The following is a 23,376-nucleotide window of genomic DNA, read 5'->3' as shown; positions in this document are numbered from 1 at the left end:
TACATTGTTTGCCGACTTTTATTATTATAATTATTATTTTTTAAGTAGTTTATTAGATCTTAAATTTAACATTCTGCTTCTCGTTCATGCTCTCTCTGCTTGCCTGCAAATTCAGGTAATCGCTTTGTATGCGCACGCAAACTGCAAGAGATGTCAAACAGATGGAAATAGTTATTAATATATAAAGATTGTAAGCATTGGAAGTATCTAGTTTTGTTAGAGAGCTACTTACATTGGCAGTGTCAATTGTGTAGTTTAGTTTAGAAGTAATTTTGTACGTTTAAAGATATAGAATTCCGTTGTGCTTGTTTTTGATTGTGGTGATGGTTGCATATGGAAATTTACAGAGCACTTAGGGATCATCATATTGTTCCAATTTGATATAAGCAAGTGCTGTGATAGAAGAGCGACAGTAGTAGTGAGTGTTATTATATACATGCTATAAATGCTCGAAAAGTCTGGATTATATATTGTAGCGTGCATTGCAGGACTCTCTAGTTGGGAATCGTTTATCATTTTGTCGTTTTATATAAAACACATGCGTGAGTTTATTTGTGTGCGTCGAGCAGATACAACAAAACCAAACTAAAACAGAACAAAAAATAAAAAAAAATGGGCTTGGCTCTCATTTGGGTGACAGGACAACAAACTGGGGCAGTTGGCAGTTGGGCGCGCGAACGAGTAATACACAAATTTTTCATTTTTATCAACGTGGACAGACATGCAGAATATATATTGTAGTAGTTACCTTTTTGCAGATCCATGTCATCCATTTCGGAATTTTTAATCTGTTGCAGTTTCTCGCGAAACTTTTTGGTGATCTGTTTGCGTTGATAATCCGCTTCGATTTCCTGTTTGGTGCGTGGTATACGAAATCTTATGCAGCAACAGACCATAATCACTGCAAGAATTCAGTAATTAGTTAAATACATATTTTAACTATATAAACTATATTCTCTAGCACTCACTAATACTCATCAGTATGCCCAGCACTGCGGCTATAATATGCCAGCGACGAAATCCACCGAATGTTATCTTTTCCAGCCACGCTTCCTTGGGATCCATGGCATAAGGAATCCCATTGTCGTCCATTTTACTTTCAATATGAGTCGCCGATTAAACAAAATTCACCCAGCGCCCTTGGAGACGACGTCGTCTGACTGCTTTGCCTGTCCAATTCAGACTGTTGTTCATTTGGCCACGAAACGTTTGCCACACTCAATATGATTTGGCTAAACTGACTGCTAAAAGCATATACAAATGAGTAAGGTCCTGTCGTCCTGAAACTTCTGAACGCACCCTGTATGAGTGAAAGTCTGAAACATCTGAAATAAAAAGCATAGCAGGATTATATATAAGGTTTGGTAAATACTCTACCCAAAAATAATTACATTTTATTTTTAAATTTGTGTGGGATCCTCGATAAATTTTGTTATATAATATAGAAATTATCTAGTTTTGGATTCTTCTATATTTGAATTTATTAAGTTCGAAATTACTAAGTTTTAAAGTTACTTTAAAAATTAGTTTTAATTTTAATTTCTTAAGTTTTCAGTATTTTCAGTAATAATTCAACTTAGTCAAGTTTCATTAAATATTTAGAATTCCCCATTTTGTGTAGAACTACCTTAGAATGCTTCGATGTAATGCTAGATATTTTGTTTAGCTTCGTTGTGTGAAAGCGAAAATGACAATAGACGCCTTCCAGAACTGGGTGTGGCTCCTGACCAGGGTCCTGTCTCCTGGTGCTGTATACAGACAGCGTTATCCGCATGCCACAGCACAGCACGGCAAAGTAATTTTTAGCTTTGCATAGCTGGCCATAACTATCGAGGAGGCGAACTACATATTGGGGAAGGCAAAAGTACCGTTACCACCCGAACAAGAGACAACAACATGCATATGGTTAGTTATGTGGCCCCATGCTGGGCACACCTAAAGCTCTGGCTAAAAGGCTGAAAGGAAAGAAAGGAGTATCCAGTGTGAAACACCCATTCATTTGTTGGACATTTAATTTGTTGACTTTTTGCTCGAAACTGTGCTGGTCGGAATTGTTGGGCCTCCATATAGTTGTGATCTTTGGGGTGGGCTGCCTAATGACTGTGGCATTTGAAAATCGGCGGGCGTTGAACATTATGTGATTGCAATTATTAATTCTCAAAGACACAACAACAGAAAATGTATAGCAATTTGCATACAAGTATTTATGGCATTTAATTGGGTCAAATCTGGAATACAATATGGGTATTTGTTTATAATTTTAATTTATGCAACATGTGAAATACTTTAATTTTAATATATCTTTCATATAAATATGAATATAAGCGAATTGATATTAGAACTTTCCAGATAATTGAAATTTATATGTAAAATTACTTTTAAACAATGCAATATTGAAAGATTAGTAAGTAATTATAAAAATGACAACTAATTCATTAGGTTTGAATTCAAATAAATAAACAAAAATCTAAACAATATTCAATGATTTTTTTTTTTTAATTTGTTCGTCACAGTGCCCACTGTGCAATGTCCCAATGACCTAAAAATAAATTGGCACAAGGGCCGCCAACCGCGCTAATAGATAATCGCAAACACGTAACGCGGTGCTTAAGGTCGCGGCGCTCTTACGTTTTCGTGGTCATTACGTATACGCAGCGGGTGGCAACGCCATGCTGTTTTGAATTCACAATAGACTCGCAGGTGTAGACTCGCCCAACTTTGCGCCTGTGCAGAGAGCAAATGTTAACGGTAAAAAACGAACGAGTTGCAATGCACACGCACACACACACACACTAACGAGCTTTCATTCACCCACTCATTCAACAAAAATACATTCTTATCCTTGGCTCTGTGCTCTGCTTTGCTGCTGCTTGCTGCTCAATTTCAGTTTCAGTTGAGGCTCTCGTTCGGCACACACGCTTGGGGCTCGTCGCAGGGCAAAAAAAGAAATCGAATAGAAAAAAAGTAACAGAAAAACACAAGCAGAAATCAGAGAAGCAAAGAAAGTTGAAACCAAAAAAAAATCAAAAAGTTTAAGAAATAAAGGCAAGCAGTAACGCAATCCGCAACCGCCGTCGTTGTCGTCCTAACGTTGTACGTATTCGTAACGGGCGTGTGTGTTCTGGGTGCCTGCCTGCCTATATGTGTGTGTGTGTGCGTGCGTGAATGTGCCTGTGTGTGTGTGTAAGCTGACATGTGTGTGTGTTGAGTACATAATAGGGCCATGGAGTTTTATTGAAAAACGAAAAAAAAGCTATCGAGGCAATCTCAGAGGCCACACACAAGGAGTGCAAAAAAAGAAAAAGTAACGAATGGAAAAGAAAGCAAGTTTCAAGCAAATACAGTGGCCAATCAAAGAAGACTCTGCATATTTATTAAATTGTGTGTAAATAAAGCCTTTTGAAATTCGAACCTACAACACATACACATATGTACATGCACACATATGCAAAAATTTCAAAAAATACATAGAACCTACAGTAACAACAACACACAACCACGACAATTGCAATAGGTGTGTGGGAAAAAGAGAAGCAAAAAAAGGACGAAACGTAGGCAACGCGCGCGCGCCTTCAGTGTGTGTGCGTGTGTGTGTGTGAGTGTAAAATGCGTGGGTGTGTGTGAAAGGTGTAAAAAATGTACATTTTGTGAATTGGCCACATAAAAAAAAAAACAGTAGCAAGCAAAGAGAAAACGAGTAACGAGTGTGACCAAAAACAACAACAACAACTATATTTAGCCGCCGCCGAGTCATTATACGACCTACTAACACCAACAACAACAACGCACACTACGCACAAATGTAGCCAAGTTATTTGCTGCTGTTGTTGTTGCTGCAGCAAATTTGATAACTAACAAAATGCACACAGATCTCGATATCGTTATCGGTATTAATACGAGCATAATAAATCACAGCAACCGTCAGCAACAACAGCACTTTTATCAGCATACAACTCGTCCACCCACGCCGTTGAATTAACTAATTATACAAAAAGAAAAAAACCAAAAACAGCAAAGTAAGCACTGCTTTAATCTTTATTTTTGAACTGCATTTTAACGTTTTGTTTTGACCGCCTTTAACTTTTCACACACACAAACACATCCCTAACTATTGCACAGCGAGACATCTTCTATCGATAATTACAAGTGGAGTGGCAATCGATCGAAGTTTATTTTTTGCCATTCTCACATATTTGCATTAGGCTTTCGTTTAAAATTTAAATTTTGTATTATTTTCAAGTAAGTCGATAGCTTTTGTGCCCATATCGATAGCTATCGCTGCTCGTGCGAAAAAACTATTGACACGAGCGAAAACTTAGCGCACACGCATAACTAAAAAGACAGAAAGAAGAAGCAGCAGTAGAGCAGTGAGAGAGCGAGCGCATCCAATTGGACTGTCAGACGGACGCGCACCACGTACGTACGGTTTGTGTTACAGCGGCACTTTGGCTTTTGCCTCTGTGCCTTGCGCTGTGTGCTCTGCTTGGGCGCCCCATAAAAATTAAAACAAAGCAAACACGAATTAAATGTAATTAAGTGCATTTAAATTTGATGCTTACGTGATTTGTGCTGTGCTTCGTTTTTGCGTGGGAGTGTGTGCGATTTTTATCGTGCGTGTATGCGTAGCCTACTGTGCCGACCGACAGCTACAAGAGGAGGAAAGAGTGCGGCAACCAGTTTCATTCATTTCATTTGGCTACCACGTAGAGAATGGAATATTGCACACAAAACAAAAAAGGACGAGAATTTTTTTTTTTGAAATTAAAAGCTAGTTTCATATTCTTTATTTGCTTTTTGACTGCCCATTTACTTCGACAAGTTAATGTGAGCAATTTCGCGTGTGCCTTTCTCTCGCTCATTCTCCGACTTTTCTCCGCGTGCGAACGTGTGTGTGAGTCCTGATTGGAGCCTCTGGTGTTGTTGCCGTCATCAGCTCGTGTTCTTGTTCTAGGCGCCGCATTTGTTATGTCAATAATTAACAGTGAAACTTACGTTAAAAAAAGGCCACAAAACGCTGCGTAAGTCGAAAGCCAGCTGTAAGCCAGGGCTGGCGTAAACTCGTGTCTGTCCCAGGGCCACCCAATAAGAAGTTTTCTGCTATATTATTTTTCTTTTCTTTGTCATGTGTGTGTGTGTGTGTGTTGTTGCGCCCCATTCTATGTGGCGGCTTGGTGTGTTGTTAGTCACACAGGGCAGGCAGCAATTGCATTTGGCAATCACACGGAAAATTGATTTTTTCGCCAAATGCGCGAACGTTTTTTTTTTCATTTGGCTGAGAATTTGTATTTGTGTTGTATATATCGCCTTGCTTGCGTTTTTCTGACCAGCAGTCCGTTTATAAAAAAAAAAACAATTGAATTATACAGCTGCGCGCCGCCGTTTGTCCAATTGGCACATTGTGCGTTGTTGTTGGTGTTCTTGTTGGAGCTGAAAGTGAAGCTGCCTTGGGTTGTGATACTTGTCTCCTCTCTTTTTTGAATTACATTAAATATTTAAAGCATATGCAAATTTGAACAGTAGCCCCGTAAAAAAGTACCTGGCGCTGCCTTAACGCGCCTCCTCTTCTTATTTGTGTCGTTGTTTTTGTTGTAGCTGCTGTTCTCAGTCATGACGTCGTTCTCTCACCTCAGCTCGCTCCTCTTTCCTTTCTTTTTTATAGTGGCGTGCGCCTGTTTTTAGCTTTAGTGTCGTGTAAATCGTTTTGTGTGGCAAGTGCTCTGCCCTTTTTATATATGTATATGCATGCACATGTATACATATGTATATGTAAATGTATGTACATACATATATATATATTTTTTTTTTTGGTTGTGCCCTTTTTATTTGACTACCTTTTTTGCACTTACAGTGGATACCAGCATATTTAAAAAATGTTCAAAAATAAATGAAGTGTGATATTTTAAGTTTAAACAATGCATTAAAAGCTTTCATTTAAATTATTTTAATAGCTCTCATAGTTTGGCGAGCATAATACTTTAAATTTGATTAAATAAGCTTTGATCCACTGTACATCTCATCCACACATACACTCACACATAGGCAGCAATCAGCGCATGCTGTTCGCTGCTCAATTCAAATGCATTTCGATTGCTTCTTCGTCTGCATATGTATTTGTGAGTGCACTCAACTTGTGCCTACCTGTTTCTTCTTCTCTTTCCTTCTTGCTTGAGCATTGCTTGCATATGTATGCGTGTATGTATGAATGTATATATTAGTGTGTATGTCATTGCCACCTTTAGTGTTGCTCCCCTTTTGACACAAGAAGAGAAGCTAAAGCCAGCTAACCGCACACTGTTGTCGCCTCCTTTCAGCTCCACTTGCTGCTGCTTGCGACACGTGCCCCATTGTGCCGCAACAAATTTACTCTACTTTTGACTTTTGCTCCGCTTTTCTCTTTTTTCCTCTCTATAGTGCAATTGTCTATGGCAGCTTTTTGTGACCTGCACCTGTGTGTGTGTGAACTCCTTTAAGCTTAGAGAGTGACCAGATCTGCATTCAAGAAAGTCAGCTTTGTTTCGATATGCTGAATTGTGACCATAAAATTGACCAGAAATAATAACACTTAATTAGCCATGACATTTGTCACAGTTAAAACAAAACGTATTATTTGCCATAATAATTGTTGTTGTGCCAATCGATTGACAAGGTCACCTCCAGCAACAGAAGCAGCAGCAGCTGAGAGTGACCATAACCATAAGCAGTCGATGATGGGTTGAGGTTATCGATGTTCTTGTTGTCGCTGTTGTTATTATTATCGTTTTGCAGTAATTAAAACTTGTTGATTGTGGGCGACTTTGAGACTGTGAACACGACAGTGAGACAGACGCCTAGTTCGAGTGTTTGATTTATTTATGTACACATGTACTAACTATATTTGGTCTAACTTTATTGCTGCTGCTTCAGCTACATTTGCAATCATTATTTTTAGTTAGCATCCAACCGTGATATCATCAGCAACTGCAACGGTAGTCAGATATAATTAAAATTTGTCGATGTGAAATAATTCGTTGATACCAACATATAAATGAATAATATTAATATTAAGATTATTAATAATTTGTTTCCTTTTTATTGTTTCTTTACAGTTTCTGCTTAGTGCGAATAATATAAAAAAGCAAAATAAATTGAAAGCGCAAAAGCAAAGCAAGCAGCAAAGTTAAAGTGCAACACAAGAAAAGTGCTCAAAAGTAAAAATAATAATAATAATAAAGCCTCATCCCAATTGCGTGTGAGGTGTTCGTGCGTATGTGCTAGTGAGTGTAAGTGCGTGCGTGTGTCAAAGAGAGAGTGAAAGAGAAAGAGAGAGACACCTCTCTGTGTGCTCGTGAGTCGCCAAAAAAAAGAGTCGTCACAACGTCGTCCGCAAAACCAACGACATCAGCCGCTGCTGCTGCCGCCGCCGCTTCCGCCGTCGTATCCAACTCCTCCTCCTCGACCCCAGCAACAGTCCAAAGCCAAAGCTCCAAGGTTAAACGCCAGACATCGGCACATAGTCCGCCACCAACAGGAGCAGCAGTAACCACTACAACAACAACAACAACACGCAGCGGAGGAAGGAGCGGCCAGCGACGTCGCAGTAGCAGCAGTAATCCAAACGCCGGCAACACGAAAGCGACCAGCGGCAGCGGTGGAGCTGGCTGCGCCGGCGTCGCTGGTGGCGGTGGTGCGGGCGGTGGCGGGGGCGGTGCTGGCGGTGGTCAAGCCACCAACATTAAGCAAAGCGTTAGCCGCAACAGCAACATACGCAGCAGCTCCTCCAATAGCACCATGGCATCAGCAGCGAATCATCATCGTGGCGGACGCAGCGGCGCTGGAGGCGGCGTCACTGGCGCTGGCGGCGCTGCCGATGGCAATGCGGCCGGCTTGCAGTTTGGCTCCGCCTGGTTTCAGCGCAAAATCAATCTAAGGCCGCAGCATCGCGGCGTTCATTTGGTCACCGAGGAGATCCTTCGACAGATGCCCGAACTGACGCAATTCTCTGTGGGATTATGTCATATGCAAAGTGAGTACAAGCCTCCACTTATAATATAAAAGAAGTGCTTCTTATGAAGAGGATATTTGTGTGTTCTTAAAGGGGTTTTGGACTATATCAACATTTAGCAAATTTAAGATATATATTGTATGTCTAAATTGTATCATTAATTGCTTATCATCATAGTTACAAGCAAAAGTCTTAGTTAATCTTAGTAATAACATAAATTATTGTTGACTGAGGAATATAAATTGTATCAACAATATGTTGACTACACTCATCTTTTGATAATCGATTTACTTTTAGCTAATCTTAGTATCAAAAAAGTTGTTGTTTACTCAGGGATATAAATTTCTTCATAAATCTGTTGACTACTGTCGTCTTTTAATAATTTTTTTCTCTAAAAAGAGATCCATTCTCAATTTTTTAAATTCTAAAATTGAATTTTTTGTTTTGTTACAAAAAAGTTTAAATTGATAGTGAATAATATCAATTATTATTTTCTGAATATTGTCATTTTCATGATCGTCTTTTCTGAATATTTTGATCTTGAAGGAAATCCAATATTGTGTTCTATAATTATTCTTTACATCATCTACATATCTTTTAAGTCTTAAAAATCATACTCAACAAAGTAAAGTAAAATAGTAGTCATGACTTTATGTACTATATCATTAGAAAGTTTGGCTTCCAAACAGAATTTCTATGATACAATTTGTTGTTACAATTTATTTCTTTAGAAAAGATTTCCATCCTTCTACAAAAATGAAATTAATTCCCAAAAAAGTAAACTTTGGTAATCTTTTATGCCCCTTTGAACTCAGCGTAAAGTTCAATTATAAATCGAGAAAAGCAAAATAAAATGTATTTGATTTTTATATTTAGATCAAAGTTGGATGTGTGTCTGCAGCTCTCCCCAATTTTCTTCTTTTTTTTATTATTAGAAACTACAACTGGGTTAAGTTGCACATGCAGACTGATGAAATTTATTTGATCAATTTGAGCTAGGATGGCACATCCCTTTGCATTTTTGCCTTTCAACTTCCTGTTGGTCATTCGCTTTGTTGATTTTGCCCCAACGAAAAAATAAGAAAAGTAAAAAAGCAAAACTACGTTGACATCGATTAAATGTGGCCCAAAAATTGTTGGCATTCAGTGCATTTTGTACATTGGCATTTGATCACATTTCTCCCAATCACAAATGCATTCATGTTGCTCACAATCAATTTAAATTAAAATTTGTTCAAATTGAAATATCAATATTGTATACGCAATTCAATATCAAGTTGATTTTTTCGCTGGTAATTGTTGTGAAAGCTCAATTCAGAGCAGGTCAGTATTTATTTTAAAGAATTAAGCTACTTGAAATGGACAAACGAAAAAGCTTAATAAATAATGCACGGCAACAAATCAATAGCAAGAATTGTATGGGAACTGAGTCAGCTCGACTTCTTGATACTGTTTTGCAGATTAGAAAATAATTTTTGACTTAGAGAAGAAGCTAATTTACTAAATAATTTACTGATGAGACAAGAAATTGAAAGATTGTGGAATATAGTAAAATTTATTGACGCGTAATGTTTTTATGTTAACTGTTGTTTTATGTTGAACTGAAAATTTTTAAATAAAAAGAAAATGTATAGATGTCGTCGACAAAGTATTAATAAAGCAGTTGCTTAGTTTGCTTGAAAAATTTGATAATATATAAACCTCGCCATCTAATTATTAGACTACAAATCTATAATTTAAGATTACAAGTCACTCAACAGTTGAGTTGTTTTGACTGCGGCAATAAAATCGAAATGGAATAGAATTATAGATTATAAGCATTGGTAATCTAGGTCAATTAAGATAAAGCAAAACCATCTGCTTGACTTCAAGGCGACGCTCACTAAACAATTTTGTAACTAGTCTCGATGTTAGCAGACAACACTTGACAGACATTTGCTTTGAAAGTGGCTTTTTCTTGCAGTGTAGTCACAATCGACACACACACACACACAGATAGACAGACACACTTTGTATATCAACTGCTTGGTCTATAGGATTGCAATTGCAACTAGCTCAACGCGCTGCACTAATTCCCGTTCAAATCCTTGGCTCAACGACTTCTGACAGCCTCCAAATGCAGCAGCAGCAGCAGCAACAGCAACACCAACAACAATAGCAACAAGAAAAAGAAGAAGAAGAAGAAGGCGAAGAAGAGGCACAACAGCAACAACATTTGCCTCAAGCATTTGCGGTCTTGTTGACAGTTTGCATTACAATGGCAGGACGCGTTCTCTGTTGCCGGGGCTCAGGAGCATTCAGACATGAGCAAATAAATAAAATCGTATCATAAAACGCCAGTCGAGCAGTCAGCGGCGGATAACGGCAGGAGGCAGAAGTCCCCCTCCCCCCACTTCTCTCTCTCTCTCCTCCTCGCCTAGTAGGAGCTTCAAAGTGAAAAGCAATCGTCGACGTCGTCGTCGTCGTAGTCGACGAAGTCGTCTCTCGTTCTCATGTCTTTATATCATGGGTCTGTGGCGCGTATGGCGTGTGAATGCTCGAGGCAAACTTCTTCCTGCCTTGGCTGCGTTGCCTGCCTCGTTCAAGTTCCTTCAGCGTTGCTGGCACACAAATCGTCTTAGCCCCCAGTCGAGAGTCTATATTATTTCGTACTCTTTCTATTTTTCTGTTTTTTCTTTGCTGCTCTCTGGGCCAAATGAAAAGCACGTGTGTTTGCCTGCCTGCCTGTCTTCTCTTCTTGCCTCCCTCCTCTTCTGCAACCCAAAAAATGAATCTCTGTGCTATGTGTGTATGTGTGTGTGTGTGTGCTGTTCTTGTTGTCTGGGGATCCGTTTTGAGTACGTGTGTATTGTGAACTGTAGTAAGCGGAATCTAATTGAGGTCAAGACATGTTTATTGATTTTCTTAAAAGGACTTCCTAATTAGACTCACTTTACTTAATATATATAGTATAGCTCTGCATGTGTATGTTCGCTATCTTCTCCTCCTCCTCCTCCTCCTCCTCCTCCTCTTCCTCCTGATGTGTCACAACCCTGCAAAATGTGCAGCGCCATCACAAATCAAATGGCAGGCAGTCAGTCCCTCCAAAAACCCCTTGAGGCCCTTTCTCCCTCTTCCCCTTCCACTCTCCGTCTCTGTCTCATTCATCCTTTACCCTTTAGCCTTTTCACACAACAGCAGAACACAAAAAAAAGTAGCAGAAAGAACAGAAAGCAGCAACAAAGTTAATTTCAAAAAATTATTTCAAAGCAACCTTGCCATATGTTGTTGTCTTTTACTATTGACCTCAATACCCTGTCATTGTTTCTATGGGGAATTGCAAGCAACACAAGCAGCAGAAGAAGAAGGAGGAGGAGCAGACGTAGAAACCGAAACAGAAACAGAATCGGAAAATGGGGTAACGGTAACTAGTTAAATGAAAAGCAATTCAAAGAATTTCACATAAAACAGAGGAAACGTAATAATAATAAGTAGCAAATAACTAATGGTACTTTTTTTGGTAGTTAGACTTTGCTATGGGCTTCCTTTTTGCCAGACATCATGTCGTATACTTGATCAATATCAGCAATACCGTTGGCATAAATAGGTCTATAACTAAAGCATTTTTTGGGGGGTTCTTAGCACTATCTAAGTTGATTGGCTCATCACAATGATTTAGAATTTGCCTCAGTTAATGAAAATTGCACAAACATTTCTCAATTGCTTGACAATTTAGTGAGTCGATTCTCCGTATTGTTCTCGAGTTGAGTCCTTGCTACAAATTTGTGTCGTCGTCGTCGTCGTTGTTGTCGCTTGTGCCTTAAGGGGGACAGCAGCTCTTCGTACTCGCCAGCAATTTGCTGCATAATCGCAAGATCATATAAATGGCTCAACTTCAATTTATAACCCGAGCATATTTTTCAACCAAAAGAAAGAGAAAAAAGCAACGCTTAGAAGAAAGAGTGGGAGAAAGAGGAAGCACTCCCCAATGTCCTGTGTGTAGTCGAAGGAGAGAATAAGGAGCCAAACACCAAATAAATCAACGGAAACCGAAAGCAGCCATGTGGGTGGAGTTCTTTTCTTGGGGGCGGGGCAAAAGGCAGCTCAACTCGACTCCACTGAAGTAACATTGCGACGCTTTAACATTTTTCTTCTGCATATAGGGATAATGGTGGGCATATGTATGTGTGTGTGTGTGTGTGTGTCCTTTTCATTCGTTTCGTGACAGCAAAACGTAGAGAAAAAACAATAGAAGAAATGAAAACAGAAAAGTAAATCGTTTTGCTTCTGCCCGCTTACTTTTTTCTTTCGTTTTGTTTTGTTTTGATTGGCCGCATCGAATTTTAAATACCGTTATGAAGGACCTACTTAAATGTAGTTTAATATTATGGCAAGGATATTAGGTAGACTTAATTTGCTGTACTTTGAATTCGCATATGAGTTACTGTTCTGAAGAGTGAATAGAAATATGGAAAAAAAAGTCATCGAGATAGTAAAAAATTGTAGAAAAAGTATTCTAGAAAGTCAATATAAATGTGGAAAAAAGTCCGTCCTCTAGATAATGAATAGAAATTCATCAAGAAAAAAAAATCCTGAGTGGTATATTTTTCAGTTTTGAATTTAACATCAAAAGAAATAATTTTTGTGTATGTGATGTTCTGGCTGCATCACAAACTTCGATAAGAAATAATTGTATTTCAATAATGAGAAAGACGTTGGTTAACTTCTAGCCAAAAAACTATCTCGACAATCTGTGTACAATAAATTTCTACAAAAAATTCTAATTTATATCCTACGAAACCTTAAAAGTAATTTTCTTTGAAAACTATATATTAGTTCATAATTTTTTTTCTCAAATTTTATTGACAACCTACATAATAATTAATTGTGATAGAAAACAATACAATTTTCCATATCTAGAAAACCATGATTTATATTCACTTAGTAAAGATTTAAAGTCAACTACATTTTAAATGCATTGAAATATTTATTTATAGTTTAATCAAAATCTATTGAGGAAAATGTCTTGCAAGACAAAAATCTCGGAGCACAGCCAAAAATAACTTTGCTTATTTGTACAGCATATTTGTATAGAAATTTCAAATACTTGAAAATATATGTATATATTTTGTTTCTTGCAAACTCTATGAATAACTTCATATGCCCCGCAAAAACACCAAAAACAACAAGAACAAGAACAACGCGACGACGACCACAACCATCAGAACCATCAGCATCAAGGACATGGAACAGAAGCGAATCGAAGGGAGCCAAAAACGATGGCATAAAAATGAGCCATGTGTGTGTCATACTTTTGGTTTCCATAGTCTCCAATGCCAGGCTTCGAAGTGGAACTTGCTTCGCTTGCTTTGCTCTGCTCTTGTCTGTGTGCTGTTGCTGTTGCTGTTGTGTGTGTGTGTGTGTTGCTCCTTTGGCCTCTTCGGTTGCCTTCTGTTGTCGCTTTGGCTGCCGCTGCCATTTGCTTGGCGCCGCTTCGTGTATGTGTGTGTGTGTGTGCGATATCGTTTTGCCCCGTTGCTTTAGCATTAAATATTGTTCGCTTATGAGCCGCAAATGCTGCGCTACCCAATAAATCAATATTATTTATGCAAAATGGCAGCAAAGCAGCGAACACACACACACACACACAGAGAAAGAGAGAAAGCGGAATGAGTATAAAATAACAACAGCGACAACAAACATTTACGGTTGTTTGCCATGAAAACTTGAACTAGTTACACACGTGTGTGTTTCGTTGTAAGTGTGTGTGTGTGTGTTACTTGGCTTGCCTTGGTTTAATGAGTGGTTAGCAGGTGCACTCGCACCTGGCGTTCTCCTCTGCCTACAAGTATGCTACACATTTTTTGTTTGTTGGTCGACTCTTGACCACAAAAACTTAACCAACGCGACGAATGTTCGCTGCTGCTGTTGTAATAAGGTTGATGAATTTAAGCGTTTTCGTGCTGCGTTATATCATATAATATGCACACACTCACACACATGTAACTTGCTAGCTACTTATGTATGCGTGTATGTGCATGAATGAAACATAAGCGAGCCGCAGTTTCCATTGTTAAACATTTGCAGCAGCCGCAGACGCTTGTTCCTCTCTCTTGCCTCCCTCTCCCTCTTCTTCTTCTTGACTCTCTTTGCTTGTTCTCTGCGTATGTCTGTTCTTGTTATTCTCCTTCTCGTAATCTTCTACTGCTACTGCTTTTCTTGTTGCTTGTTGTGTGATGTGTATGTGCTGTAAGAATGTTTGACTTTGTATAATAAAAAAGGCCTCTTTAAAAACATTAGCAACTTTTGTAGTGCCTAAGCGTCCCGCTAAATGTGACGAAGCGGCGGTGGCCACCAACAGCAGCAGCAACAGCGACAGCAGCAGCAACAGCGACAGCAGCAGCCACTCAAAATTCACTCATCCAACTCCGACTCACGCATACGTTGGTATGTGTGTGTGTGTGTGTGTGTGTTTGTGTGCATACATAAAACCCTGCTACACTTCCTGTTGGCCACCTGCCACCAACGACTCTCGACGTATGCGTAATACACTGTGAGAATAATAGCATAACTTAATATTTGCTATTATAAAGTATAATCTCACAGTTGTTTACAAATTTTATTTATCAATTTAATATATGGGAATAAGATGAAATTAAATTTGGCAAATTAATTGTAACAAGGGTGTAACCTTTGAAATAAAGCACTTATCTGCAGCAAAGTGCTACAATATGTTTAATATTTATTGAATACATAACACTGAATACAATGTACATATTTATTATGTGAACATGAATATTTATCTCTTGCAATAAAAATTATATTTTTTAATAACTTTGCTCTATAATCCAATTGTGATTTTAAAGTTGATGTACATTGAAATAAATATTTGGATTTTTGTACCTTTAAATTGTCAAAAAAGAAATGGTTTAATCCTGAAACTTTCCAAGAATCTAGAAATATTTGAAACATTTTGTTATTAAACTGAAACTTTATTCATTAGAAATATTCACATTTTAAATATAGTTTTGGAGATAATTAATTTTGTTCAATAATTTTCTTTTTTTTTAGAAAATAATAACAGTGAATTTTTAATTTGTTGTTTATTATAATACATTTATAACGATGACCTAATAAACGAAAGCTTAGCTTTTGCTAATCTTTGAGTATTCGCTTTATAAAGCTAGATTTAGATGCCATATCAAAATTTCTATCTTCGATCACAAGTTATTTTTCGCAGTGTATTAAAACGTTAGCGCTTTAAGCGTTTTTGCCACTGATACGAGCATGCATATGCTTTCTTTGAGCCCTTTAGCACATCTGCCCATTGGCAAACAAGCCAACACACACACACACACACATACATTGCTGCAAACGTCATGTTGCCAGTCGACCTCCCTCCGCATCCCTTTGGCCCCCCGCAACTAAGCAGTCCAGTAGCTGTGCCCACGGCTAAATCATATTAAAGCCGCTAGCTTTGTTTCCTTTTGCTGGCCACATCGTTTGTTATGCAGCACAAAAATAATGTCAGTCAAGAGAGAAAGCGAGCGAGAGAGGCAGAGAGAGAGAGAGAGAGAGAGAGAGAAAGGAAAGGAGATTCCCCTGCATTTGCTAACGCCGCACAATTATGTTAGCGCATTAACATATTTATAACTGACACAATTATGGTGCATAAGTAAACTCACATTGTTAAACATATATACTTTTATCTATGTGTACCTGAACGATCTATGCCCTGTGTGTATGTGTGTGTGTGTTGGCTGGCAATCAATTTGCAAATTTTGTTATGGGGGTCGCTTCCTTTTCCCCCTAACCCCTCGTTGATTGTCATTTTCCAGTTCATTTTCATTTGCATTGTCCGGCTGTCCATTTGATGAGATGGCCGCTAGGCTCGACCCAGACCCTATTCCTCCCCTATCCCCCTCGCCCCGCCTCTTGATGCCCTTTTCCTTCTTTGCCTATGTTTGTTTCGTTTGTCCTTCTGTTTGTTGTTTATTTGTTTGTCTGTGTTTGTTTACTTGTGGCTGAGTGTGTAGCATTTAAATTCCTGCTGCCATTTACACATGTCCGAACATGACATAATCGTTTTTTGAAATTATTTAGAAAGCCCCCCATCGAAAAACTTGCTACATAAACACATTGATAAACACACACACACACACACACAAACACACACTTGGCTGGCGTTTAGAGACTCCAAATGACATCTCTGGGATTTGATAATAAACTAATTTGCGCTGCGTTCCTCTCTCCTGCCTCTCACACTCTCTCTCTCTCTCTCTCTCTCTATGGTTCTACGCTCAGTGTCTTCTATTTTATTCATGAATATGCAATTAGTGTGCAAATTTAAGTGTTGACTCTGCTCGACTATGACTACAATATGGCTCTATATGGCTCTATTTATTATTAACACTAAATGATTTTAAGTACTACTATTCAATTGCCATGCTTGTTGGCCTTTTCCACACATGTGTGTGTGTGTGTGTGTTATTTATATTTTGTTATTGTTTCTGGCAACACGCCAAATTAGCAGCAGCACCTCCGCATTGTCCCTTGGCGACCCTTCCTCCTGCCCATAAATGTAGGCAATGGAATTTTTGTCGAAATGCCTCAAAGTCAAACAAGACATGAATTGGTCATGTTTCAAATACACAACAATACAAACAACAACAATAACTAAATAGAAAAAGGTCAAAGAATTTTTGTATAAATTCACTTAAGTGGAAAGTGGAGCTTGAAACAATTTACAGTTCACTTTCATATATTCTAGTAGCATTCGCTGCAACAACAAAGGACACACAGTTGACACCCATTAAGTGTCAAGTAACAAGTCTGGAATTTTAATGAAGTTTATCATATTGCGTGAGTGTGCGGAGTGAAACCATGGCGACAAGTGGGCAGCACATTATTAATAAGTTGGCACTGCGATTTCGTTCTGCGTTCGAGGTGGCAGCATTGTAATTATATTATCGACAAGTGGGCTTAACAAATAAATAAAAGTTGTTGTTAAAGTCGTAAATACAAGTTGGCAATAAATCAGAAATTAGCTTTATAGAAAAACTACTTTTGTTGGCAATTAATGAGCTCAATAATAAGTTGTAAAGTTGCTTTTGGGTTGTTGCTTCTTTAATGCGAAATCTTTTAAGATAAATCTCTCATTTAATTACCATATAAAGCTGTTATTGGAGCATACAAAATCATATTCAAATTAGCTAACCCTAAGCAATATAAATTATCTTTACTCCAAATTTGTTTAATTATTAGCTTCATCCCAAGCAAGTGAGCCGCTTAAATAGAAATCAAATGAAAGTTAACATATTCAGCTTAAGATAAAGTAATTAGCAACAATTTGCCAGCATTTTGTTAAGCAGCTCTTGAGATTTATTTGCCGCATCTTGTCATGTCAAATGAAATAAAAACGAAACAATTTTAATTGCACACATAGCACGAGATATTCGATTGGAAATAGCTTTCTCGGCGTGAAATTGAAACCAATTGTTTTGCACAGACAACTGCTCTCGCCAAGCGCACAATTTTAATTAACATTCGTGTTAAATGTTTGTCTAATTAGCGTTACAACTCAATTGAAAATGCATTAGTTTTGAAACAAAATTCAGTGATGGTCTAATAACTGGGAGGTGAGCGAGATTAAGAAAAACGTAATTAATTGACGTCGTCTCGATGCGATTTTCTTCTCATTCACAGTTCTTCACACCTCGGCGAGTTTAGCGTTAAACGAGAGCTGGGATCCAGACGTCAGGTAAGACAGATAAGTAAATATGATACACAGGATCAACTGTATTAAGTTGTATGTTGTTATTTACAGAGACGACATGGAAATGATGTTGAATAAAATAGTTCCCGAAGGTTTGCCCTACAGGCATTCGTGCGAAGGACCCGACGATATGGTAACTACTAAATATTGACTTTTTCAATCTTTTAGTCAGTTTGATAACTCGGATTTCTTTTCACACCTGTTTAGCCCGCACACGTGAAGGCCTGCTTCTTGGGCAGCTCACTGACAATCCCCATTACCGATGGCAAACTCTCGCTGGGCACCTGGCAGGGCGTTTGGCTGTGCGAGCATCGCGATCAGGCCGGCAGCCGCAAGCTGGTGATCACGTTAACCGGGTGTCCACGGGAACAAGCCGCCGTACGCAGTCCGCTGTCACCCGTCTCGCCCATCGCGAGCACGTCCAGTTAGGGGCGGCCTCGCTCCACCCGCGACAGCCGGTAATCGCGGGGGAGCGACAATAATGACATCATTTCGTCGAGGAAGTTGATTTTACAAAAGAATTTAGCTAGGGCAACCGCACAGCAGCGAGCAGCGGCCGTCATTGCCGCTGGACGTGGCTTAATTGGCGCAACAGCATCCGCAACGGCACCAGCACCGCCGACACCAACAACATCCACATCGAGTGGTGCACAATCAGGAGCCGTTGCCACCAACAACACCACTGGCGTTGCCGTTGATAGCAAAACGGCGCGTCTGCTGTTGCGACAGCGTCTCCATTTGAATTTGAATTTGAATGTGACGGAGACGCTGCAGGATGGCGTTGATATTGATGATGTTGATGAGGATGTCTGCGACTATGATTACGATGATTACGATGACAATAACGAACAGATTTCAGTTCAGTTTGTCAGCAGCAGTCTTGATGTCGCAGATGTCGTCGATGCTCAGGGCAGTGGGCGTCGTCGTGTTGGTGGTGATAATATACAAACCGTCACAACAGTGCCTCAAACCAAACAACAACAACTAAGACATAAGATCACTACAGCAGCAGTAACAACAACAGCAACAACAACTACAACCAGCTCATCAGCAGCATCAAGTGCATTAGCTAAATTCAATCGCATTATCGACTCTGTAAATCTGGAACCACATCGAGCCTCAGCAGCGTTTAGTAGCGCAACGCTGCAGCAACGCTTAGCGTTGGCCTATCCAGAGTTGCAGCAGCCGCAGCAACAACAACAGCAGCAGCAGCCAAGTGATATGCGACAAATCGACAACCTCCCACGTAGCACAAGTCGTGGCATTGCCGCCGTTAGCACTCCATTAACATTGCAAGCACTAGACACAATAAAAACCAAGACGGCGGCAATGGAAATGCAACAAAGACAAAAAGAACAGCAACACGACGCCGCTGATCAAACGAAACGAAATGATGTGCATTATTTGTTGAAACAGTTAAATAGTTTTAGTGATATAGAAGAAATAGAAATTGTTGATATGAAGCAAAGAGAGCAGCAACAGCGACAACAGCAGCAGCAACAAAAGCAGCCGCAGCAGCAGCAGCAGCGGCAACAACGCACAACCAAAGCCGCTGCAGCCAGCTCCTTGGAGCTGATGCCCATGTCCTCATCCATGCTGCCCATACCGGGCTCTCCGTCGACTCAGTCGCACAAGGGCAACTTTATGGTGGGCAACGGCGAGGGCAGCGATGCGGCTGTTGCACGTCTGCAGTTCGATGATTATTTATTTGAATCCTGCCATTACCTGGAGACAAACTACTTTGCCGCTACCTATCGCACTGCCATGGTCGAGAGTTGCTCCCACGAGTTTCGCCCCTCGACCACAACGCCAACGAGCACACGATCCGATTGCTTTGAGCTCCACGAACTGGAGCCACCAAGTGTCATTTGCAAGGCAGCTCCACCACCGCTGATGGCATCTCCATCACCGCCGCCGTATCAAGCGGAGGTGCGCATGACCACCAGCGGTGTGCAGACCGAACTGACGGTCGATTCGTTGGCGCAGCTCAGTCACAATGGCAGCTCGGGCAGTTCGGGTTCAGGTGGCAGCGGCAGTAGCATGCCACGTGTGCCGCCCTTTTTTCATATGCTGTTACACGCCCATCGATCGATGGCGTGCCAGGCGAATGGGCGCGGCACAGCGTGCCGCCGCCAAACATGCTGGCAACCCAGAGAAGAATGGACATGCTGTCTGACAGCCGACAAATAAAACTGACAGCCAGCCAAGGCAAAGACTCACATCATCTGACAGTCTCACCGAGAGAAAGAAAGAGAGAGTAGAGTGCTGTGTGCTATTTCATTTGCGATATCAACAAGAGATTCCATTTCGAAGACAGTCGTTTAATATAATTACTTACAATCACACACAAACGTACACGAATCATCCAGAACACTTGCGAGATGCGCAACGAGTGCACTTTCTTAACGAATGATTAAAAGATACAGACAGATGATGTTATAAAAAAAGGAAAAGGTGAATACAGTACTCCAATTAACTGTATCCGTGAGTCCTTCGTTTATTAAAAACACTCGTTGCGGTTCGTGCAAATATATTTCCGTTTCAGAACTCAATTTACAGAAACTACACAAAAGTAACAAAGTCAGCAGACAATATTTACCATTCTTCAAAGAATTCTATAATCAATTCTGTTGGCTAGTTTGATTTTATGCCTTGCATGAATAATAACTGCCAAGTTTGAAAGCTCTACTTCTTATATTTGCTGAGATGAACGTGTTTAAACAGACGGACGGACAGACAGACAGATCATACATTTTTTTTTGTAGCTTTGTTCCCCCATTTTCAGAGGGCACAGGGTAGAAATAGAATGAATGGAAAATACAATAAACAATTTGATAGACTAAAATCGCAAATCATTTCGAAAGTGTTGTATAAATAATGAAATGCAAAAATTTAAACGATATGTAATAATAATAATAATAATTAAATTGTAATTGTTTCAATAAACTAAAATACCAATAATATGAAATGCTAAATATTGTTAACGAAAAAGCGCAAACCAAAAGCAAAAACCAAATTGTAGCCAGCAGCAGAGCAAAGTTTGCGAATTAAAAAAAGACATGAGACAGTGAGAGCTTGTATAGTAAGTTGTTAAAACAAATAATTGCAAAAAACCAAAACGCATAATTAATAATACTAATTTGTTAACTGAACCGAAGAAGCGTAGACGCCAAATCCAATTTGATAATGTCAATTTTTTTATGTATCATTTCTTGTGTCCGTATCGTCTGTAAGATAATCCTCCAAAAATATCATAGAAGAATTCATTTTGATTTCCATTGAAACCAACACACACACATGGCAATTGTTACATCAATTAACACACTATATAGCATAACAATATTATTTTCTTTGTTATACAAAATATGGAATTGTTAGAATTAAATTTTCAGTTGTCCCTTTGTTTAAATTAGTTACTTTGTGAAGTTACACCCCAGAAGCAATATTAGTTTTATATTAAACTTGTAAAACATGTAGAACTTGTCAATTTTGTTCGTAATGCAAGTAAACTATATTCCATGAATTAACATAAACAAAAATATATAACATATAAATACATAAACATAATATCACTAAGCTTAATGATGAAATCGACACGCGCTTCAGTTGAACCGATTTGAAACACAATAAAAACTAAATTGATTTAATTGATGAGTTTTATTGAGTTAAATGAAATACGAAATACAGCCTTACATTTTAATTGGGCATATCAAAACTATGCTATCACAAACATTATTGGAAAGCTAGCAAATAGTGAAAGTAATTTCAGGTTTTTCAGCTCAGTTCTTCCAAAAAAAACAACACACAAAAACCAACTTTAATAATTAATAAATGATACGAGCAAATGATAAACATAATATGATAAATAAAAACACACTCAAAAGAAACCAAACAAATGCCTTTTACATGCCCACTCGTACACTAATGGTAAATAAAAAATATAAATACAAAACGAAATGAAATAAAACATCAAATAAAAATAAAAAAAACAACATACTCTAAGCTAAGCATTAAATGAAACAACATGTTAATCGAGCATAATAATCGATTGGGAGGGGAAGACGTTCAGTTAAATTTCATATAAATTAATGTGCAATATTATTAACAACATGTTGACTGTTGAACGAATGAATGAATGGCATAACTTGTTGAAACAAACAATTGTTAATTGTGGCTAGAAGTTAGCAATTAAATAATATCTATTGTTGTATGTTTTATTCTGATGCGCACGAAATATAATATAACTAATAATAATAACTACAATAATAAATAAACTAATTCATACAAAATACAAATTACATGCAATGAAAAAATGTAGCTAATGGTAAAATTTTTGTAAACTTTTTGATATGTGATGATGATTTGAATAAATTAAAACCACAAAAAACAAAAAATGAATATGAGAATAATAAAAAATTGCATAACTTAGCCATAGATATTTAAACTAATACCAAAAAAAAAAAAACATAAAATTGAAAAAAAATGTAGCGCAACGCAAATTTAGAGCATAATTAATATGAACAAAAATGCTAGTTAAAGTATGTTAAGGGAAATGGAGAAATGAAAAACTTGTTATACAATAAGTGTAGTCTCGGCAAGCCGATGCACATCGCTGGCCCCTCCCCTCTCCTGTTCCGGATCGGGTATTAAAACAGATCTTTTGATTTGTATTGAACGATTGTTCTGTAATTAATCGAAAGTGTTTCGTTTTCTTTTTTTTTTTAATTAAAGTTTCAAATTGTGCAGGATATTGAGGAGGGGCTTTATCTAGCAATATTCATGGCAATTCAATTGTATTAACGACATTGATAAATCTGAAAGTGTAAGCAAATAATTTAGCGAGCATTTTGTAGGAAAGTGTAGTTAAAAACTATATATATATAGACATATATATATATAATAATTATTATCAAATTGAATAGTAAATTTATGTGCATAAGTAGCGAAATATTCAATTGTAAATATATTTTTAATGTACACGATATGTTTTTCGGTTTTTCGACCAAAACTAACAATTGTTAACGAAGTTAATTTCCACTATTGCAATATTAGATTCATTATCATTTGGTCTCTAACAACAAATTGTTGAATAACAAATTGACACACCCCATCACCATGATTCACACACACACACACACACACACACACATTTACACACGAAAAAGCTTTAAATAATTTAATTACAAAATACATTATAAATATGAACAGTAATAATTTTGATATCATTATCATTGATAAATTCCATTGTAGATACGTACTTGTATTGAGACAAATTAATAAATTAATTAATTAACTAGCCAGCTAAGTCAATGTCGCCTAATGTGAGTTCTATAAGCATAAATAAAAACAAGTACATATAATATTACAATAATTAAAAACACTCATACACATTCACACATTAAAACTACAACCAAAAAAAAAACGCAACTACTTTTCAAATAAAAGCAAAAACAAAACCTAAAAAAATTTATAAAAATAAAATACATACATATATGCAAAAACTGAAACAGGCCAGAAAAACCACAAAAACACTCGACGACACTCAACATCCACAACAAGAAAAACAACTGACAAAACACAAAGCTTTTATAAAACTATTTGAATATATATTAAAAAGAAAAAACAAAAAAAAAAATAATAA

The 23,376-nt window shown here is 38.0% G+C and overlaps 3 protein-coding genes across 5 annotated transcripts; 2 read left to right on the top strand and 1 right to left on the bottom strand.

The window, feature by feature from the left end:
* Positions 1–3: 3 nt before the first annotated feature.
* Positions 4–6,588, bottom strand: LOC132788756 (transmembrane inner ear expressed protein). 3 transcript variants are annotated; one of them, XR_009632653.1, is made up of 5 exons: positions 4,560–6,579; positions 969–1,325; positions 749–901; positions 233–393; positions 4–141 (listed from the first exon to the last, which is right to left on the bottom strand). XR_009632653.1 is itself a non-coding variant. In XM_060796326.1 (4 exons), exons 2-4 carry the CDS (start codon positions 1,090–1,092, stop codon positions 53–55), a joined length of 366 nt encoding a protein of 121 aa, XP_060652309.1. In that variant the 5' UTR covers positions 1,093–1,325; positions 4,560–6,588; the 3' UTR covers positions 4–52. The 3 variants fall into 3 exon arrangements, 1 of the variants encoding a protein (XP_060652309.1); XR_009632654.1 differs by lacking the exon at positions 4,560–6,579 and adding an exon at positions 1,392–1,653; XM_060796326.1 differs by lacking the exon at positions 233–393 and having other exon boundaries at positions 4,560–6,588.
* LOC132788748 (UPF0047 protein YjbQ-like) lies at positions 4,310–23,376 on the top strand. The gene is made up of 5 exons (XM_060796306.1): positions 4,310–4,416; positions 7,086–8,002; positions 17,666–17,720; positions 17,787–17,868; positions 17,943–23,376. Exons 2-5 carry the CDS (start codon positions 7,768–7,770, stop codon positions 18,162–18,164), a joined length of 594 nt encoding a protein of 197 aa, XP_060652289.1. The 5' UTR covers positions 4,310–4,416; positions 7,086–7,767; the 3' UTR covers positions 18,165–23,376.
* Positions 18,957–23,376, top strand: LOC132788721 (UPF0746 protein DDB_G0281095-like). The gene has a single exon (XM_060796273.1). It carries the CDS (start codon positions 18,957–18,959, stop codon positions 19,923–19,925), a length of 969 nt encoding a protein of 322 aa, XP_060652256.1. The 3' UTR covers positions 19,926–23,376.

This window comes from Drosophila nasuta, chromosome 2L (assembly GCF_023558535.2).
Source record: "Drosophila nasuta strain 15112-1781.00 chromosome 2L, ASM2355853v1, whole genome shotgun sequence".
Classification (NCBI taxonomy): Eukaryota; Metazoa; Arthropoda; class Insecta; order Diptera; family Drosophilidae; genus Drosophila; species Drosophila nasuta.
The sequence above is the reverse complement of the archived record's forward strand: the minus strand, read 5'-3'. Positions and strand labels throughout refer to the sequence as shown.

Bases quoted from the DNA above. Each gene is read 5' to 3' on its own strand.
- LOC132788756 (XM_060796326.1), bottom strand. From the start codon at position 1,092: ATGGACGACAATGGGATTCCTTATGCCATGGATCCCAAGGAAGCGTGG. The intron at 902-968 runs GTGAGTGCTAGA...GAATTCTTGCAG, and splicing joins GGGCATACTGATGAGTATTA to TGATTATGGTCTGTTGCTGC. The intron at 142-748 runs GTAACTACTACA...CATCTCTTGCAG, and splicing joins TGACATGGATCTGCAAAAAG to TTTGCGTGCGCATACAAAGC.
- LOC132788748 (XM_060796306.1), top strand. From the start codon at position 7,768: ATGGCATCAGCAGCGAATCATCATCGTGGCGGACGCAGCGGCGCTGGA. The intron at 17,721-17,786 runs GTAAGACAGATA...TGTTATTTACAG, and splicing joins AGCTGGGATCCAGACGTCAG to AGACGACATGGAAATGATGT. The intron at 17,869-17,942 runs GTAACTACTAAA...ACACCTGTTTAG, and splicing joins GCGAAGGACCCGACGATATG to CCCGCACACGTGAAGGCCTG.
- LOC132788721 (XM_060796273.1), top strand. From the start codon at position 18,957: ATGCGACAAATCGACAACCTCCCACGTAGCACAAGTCGTGGCATTGCC.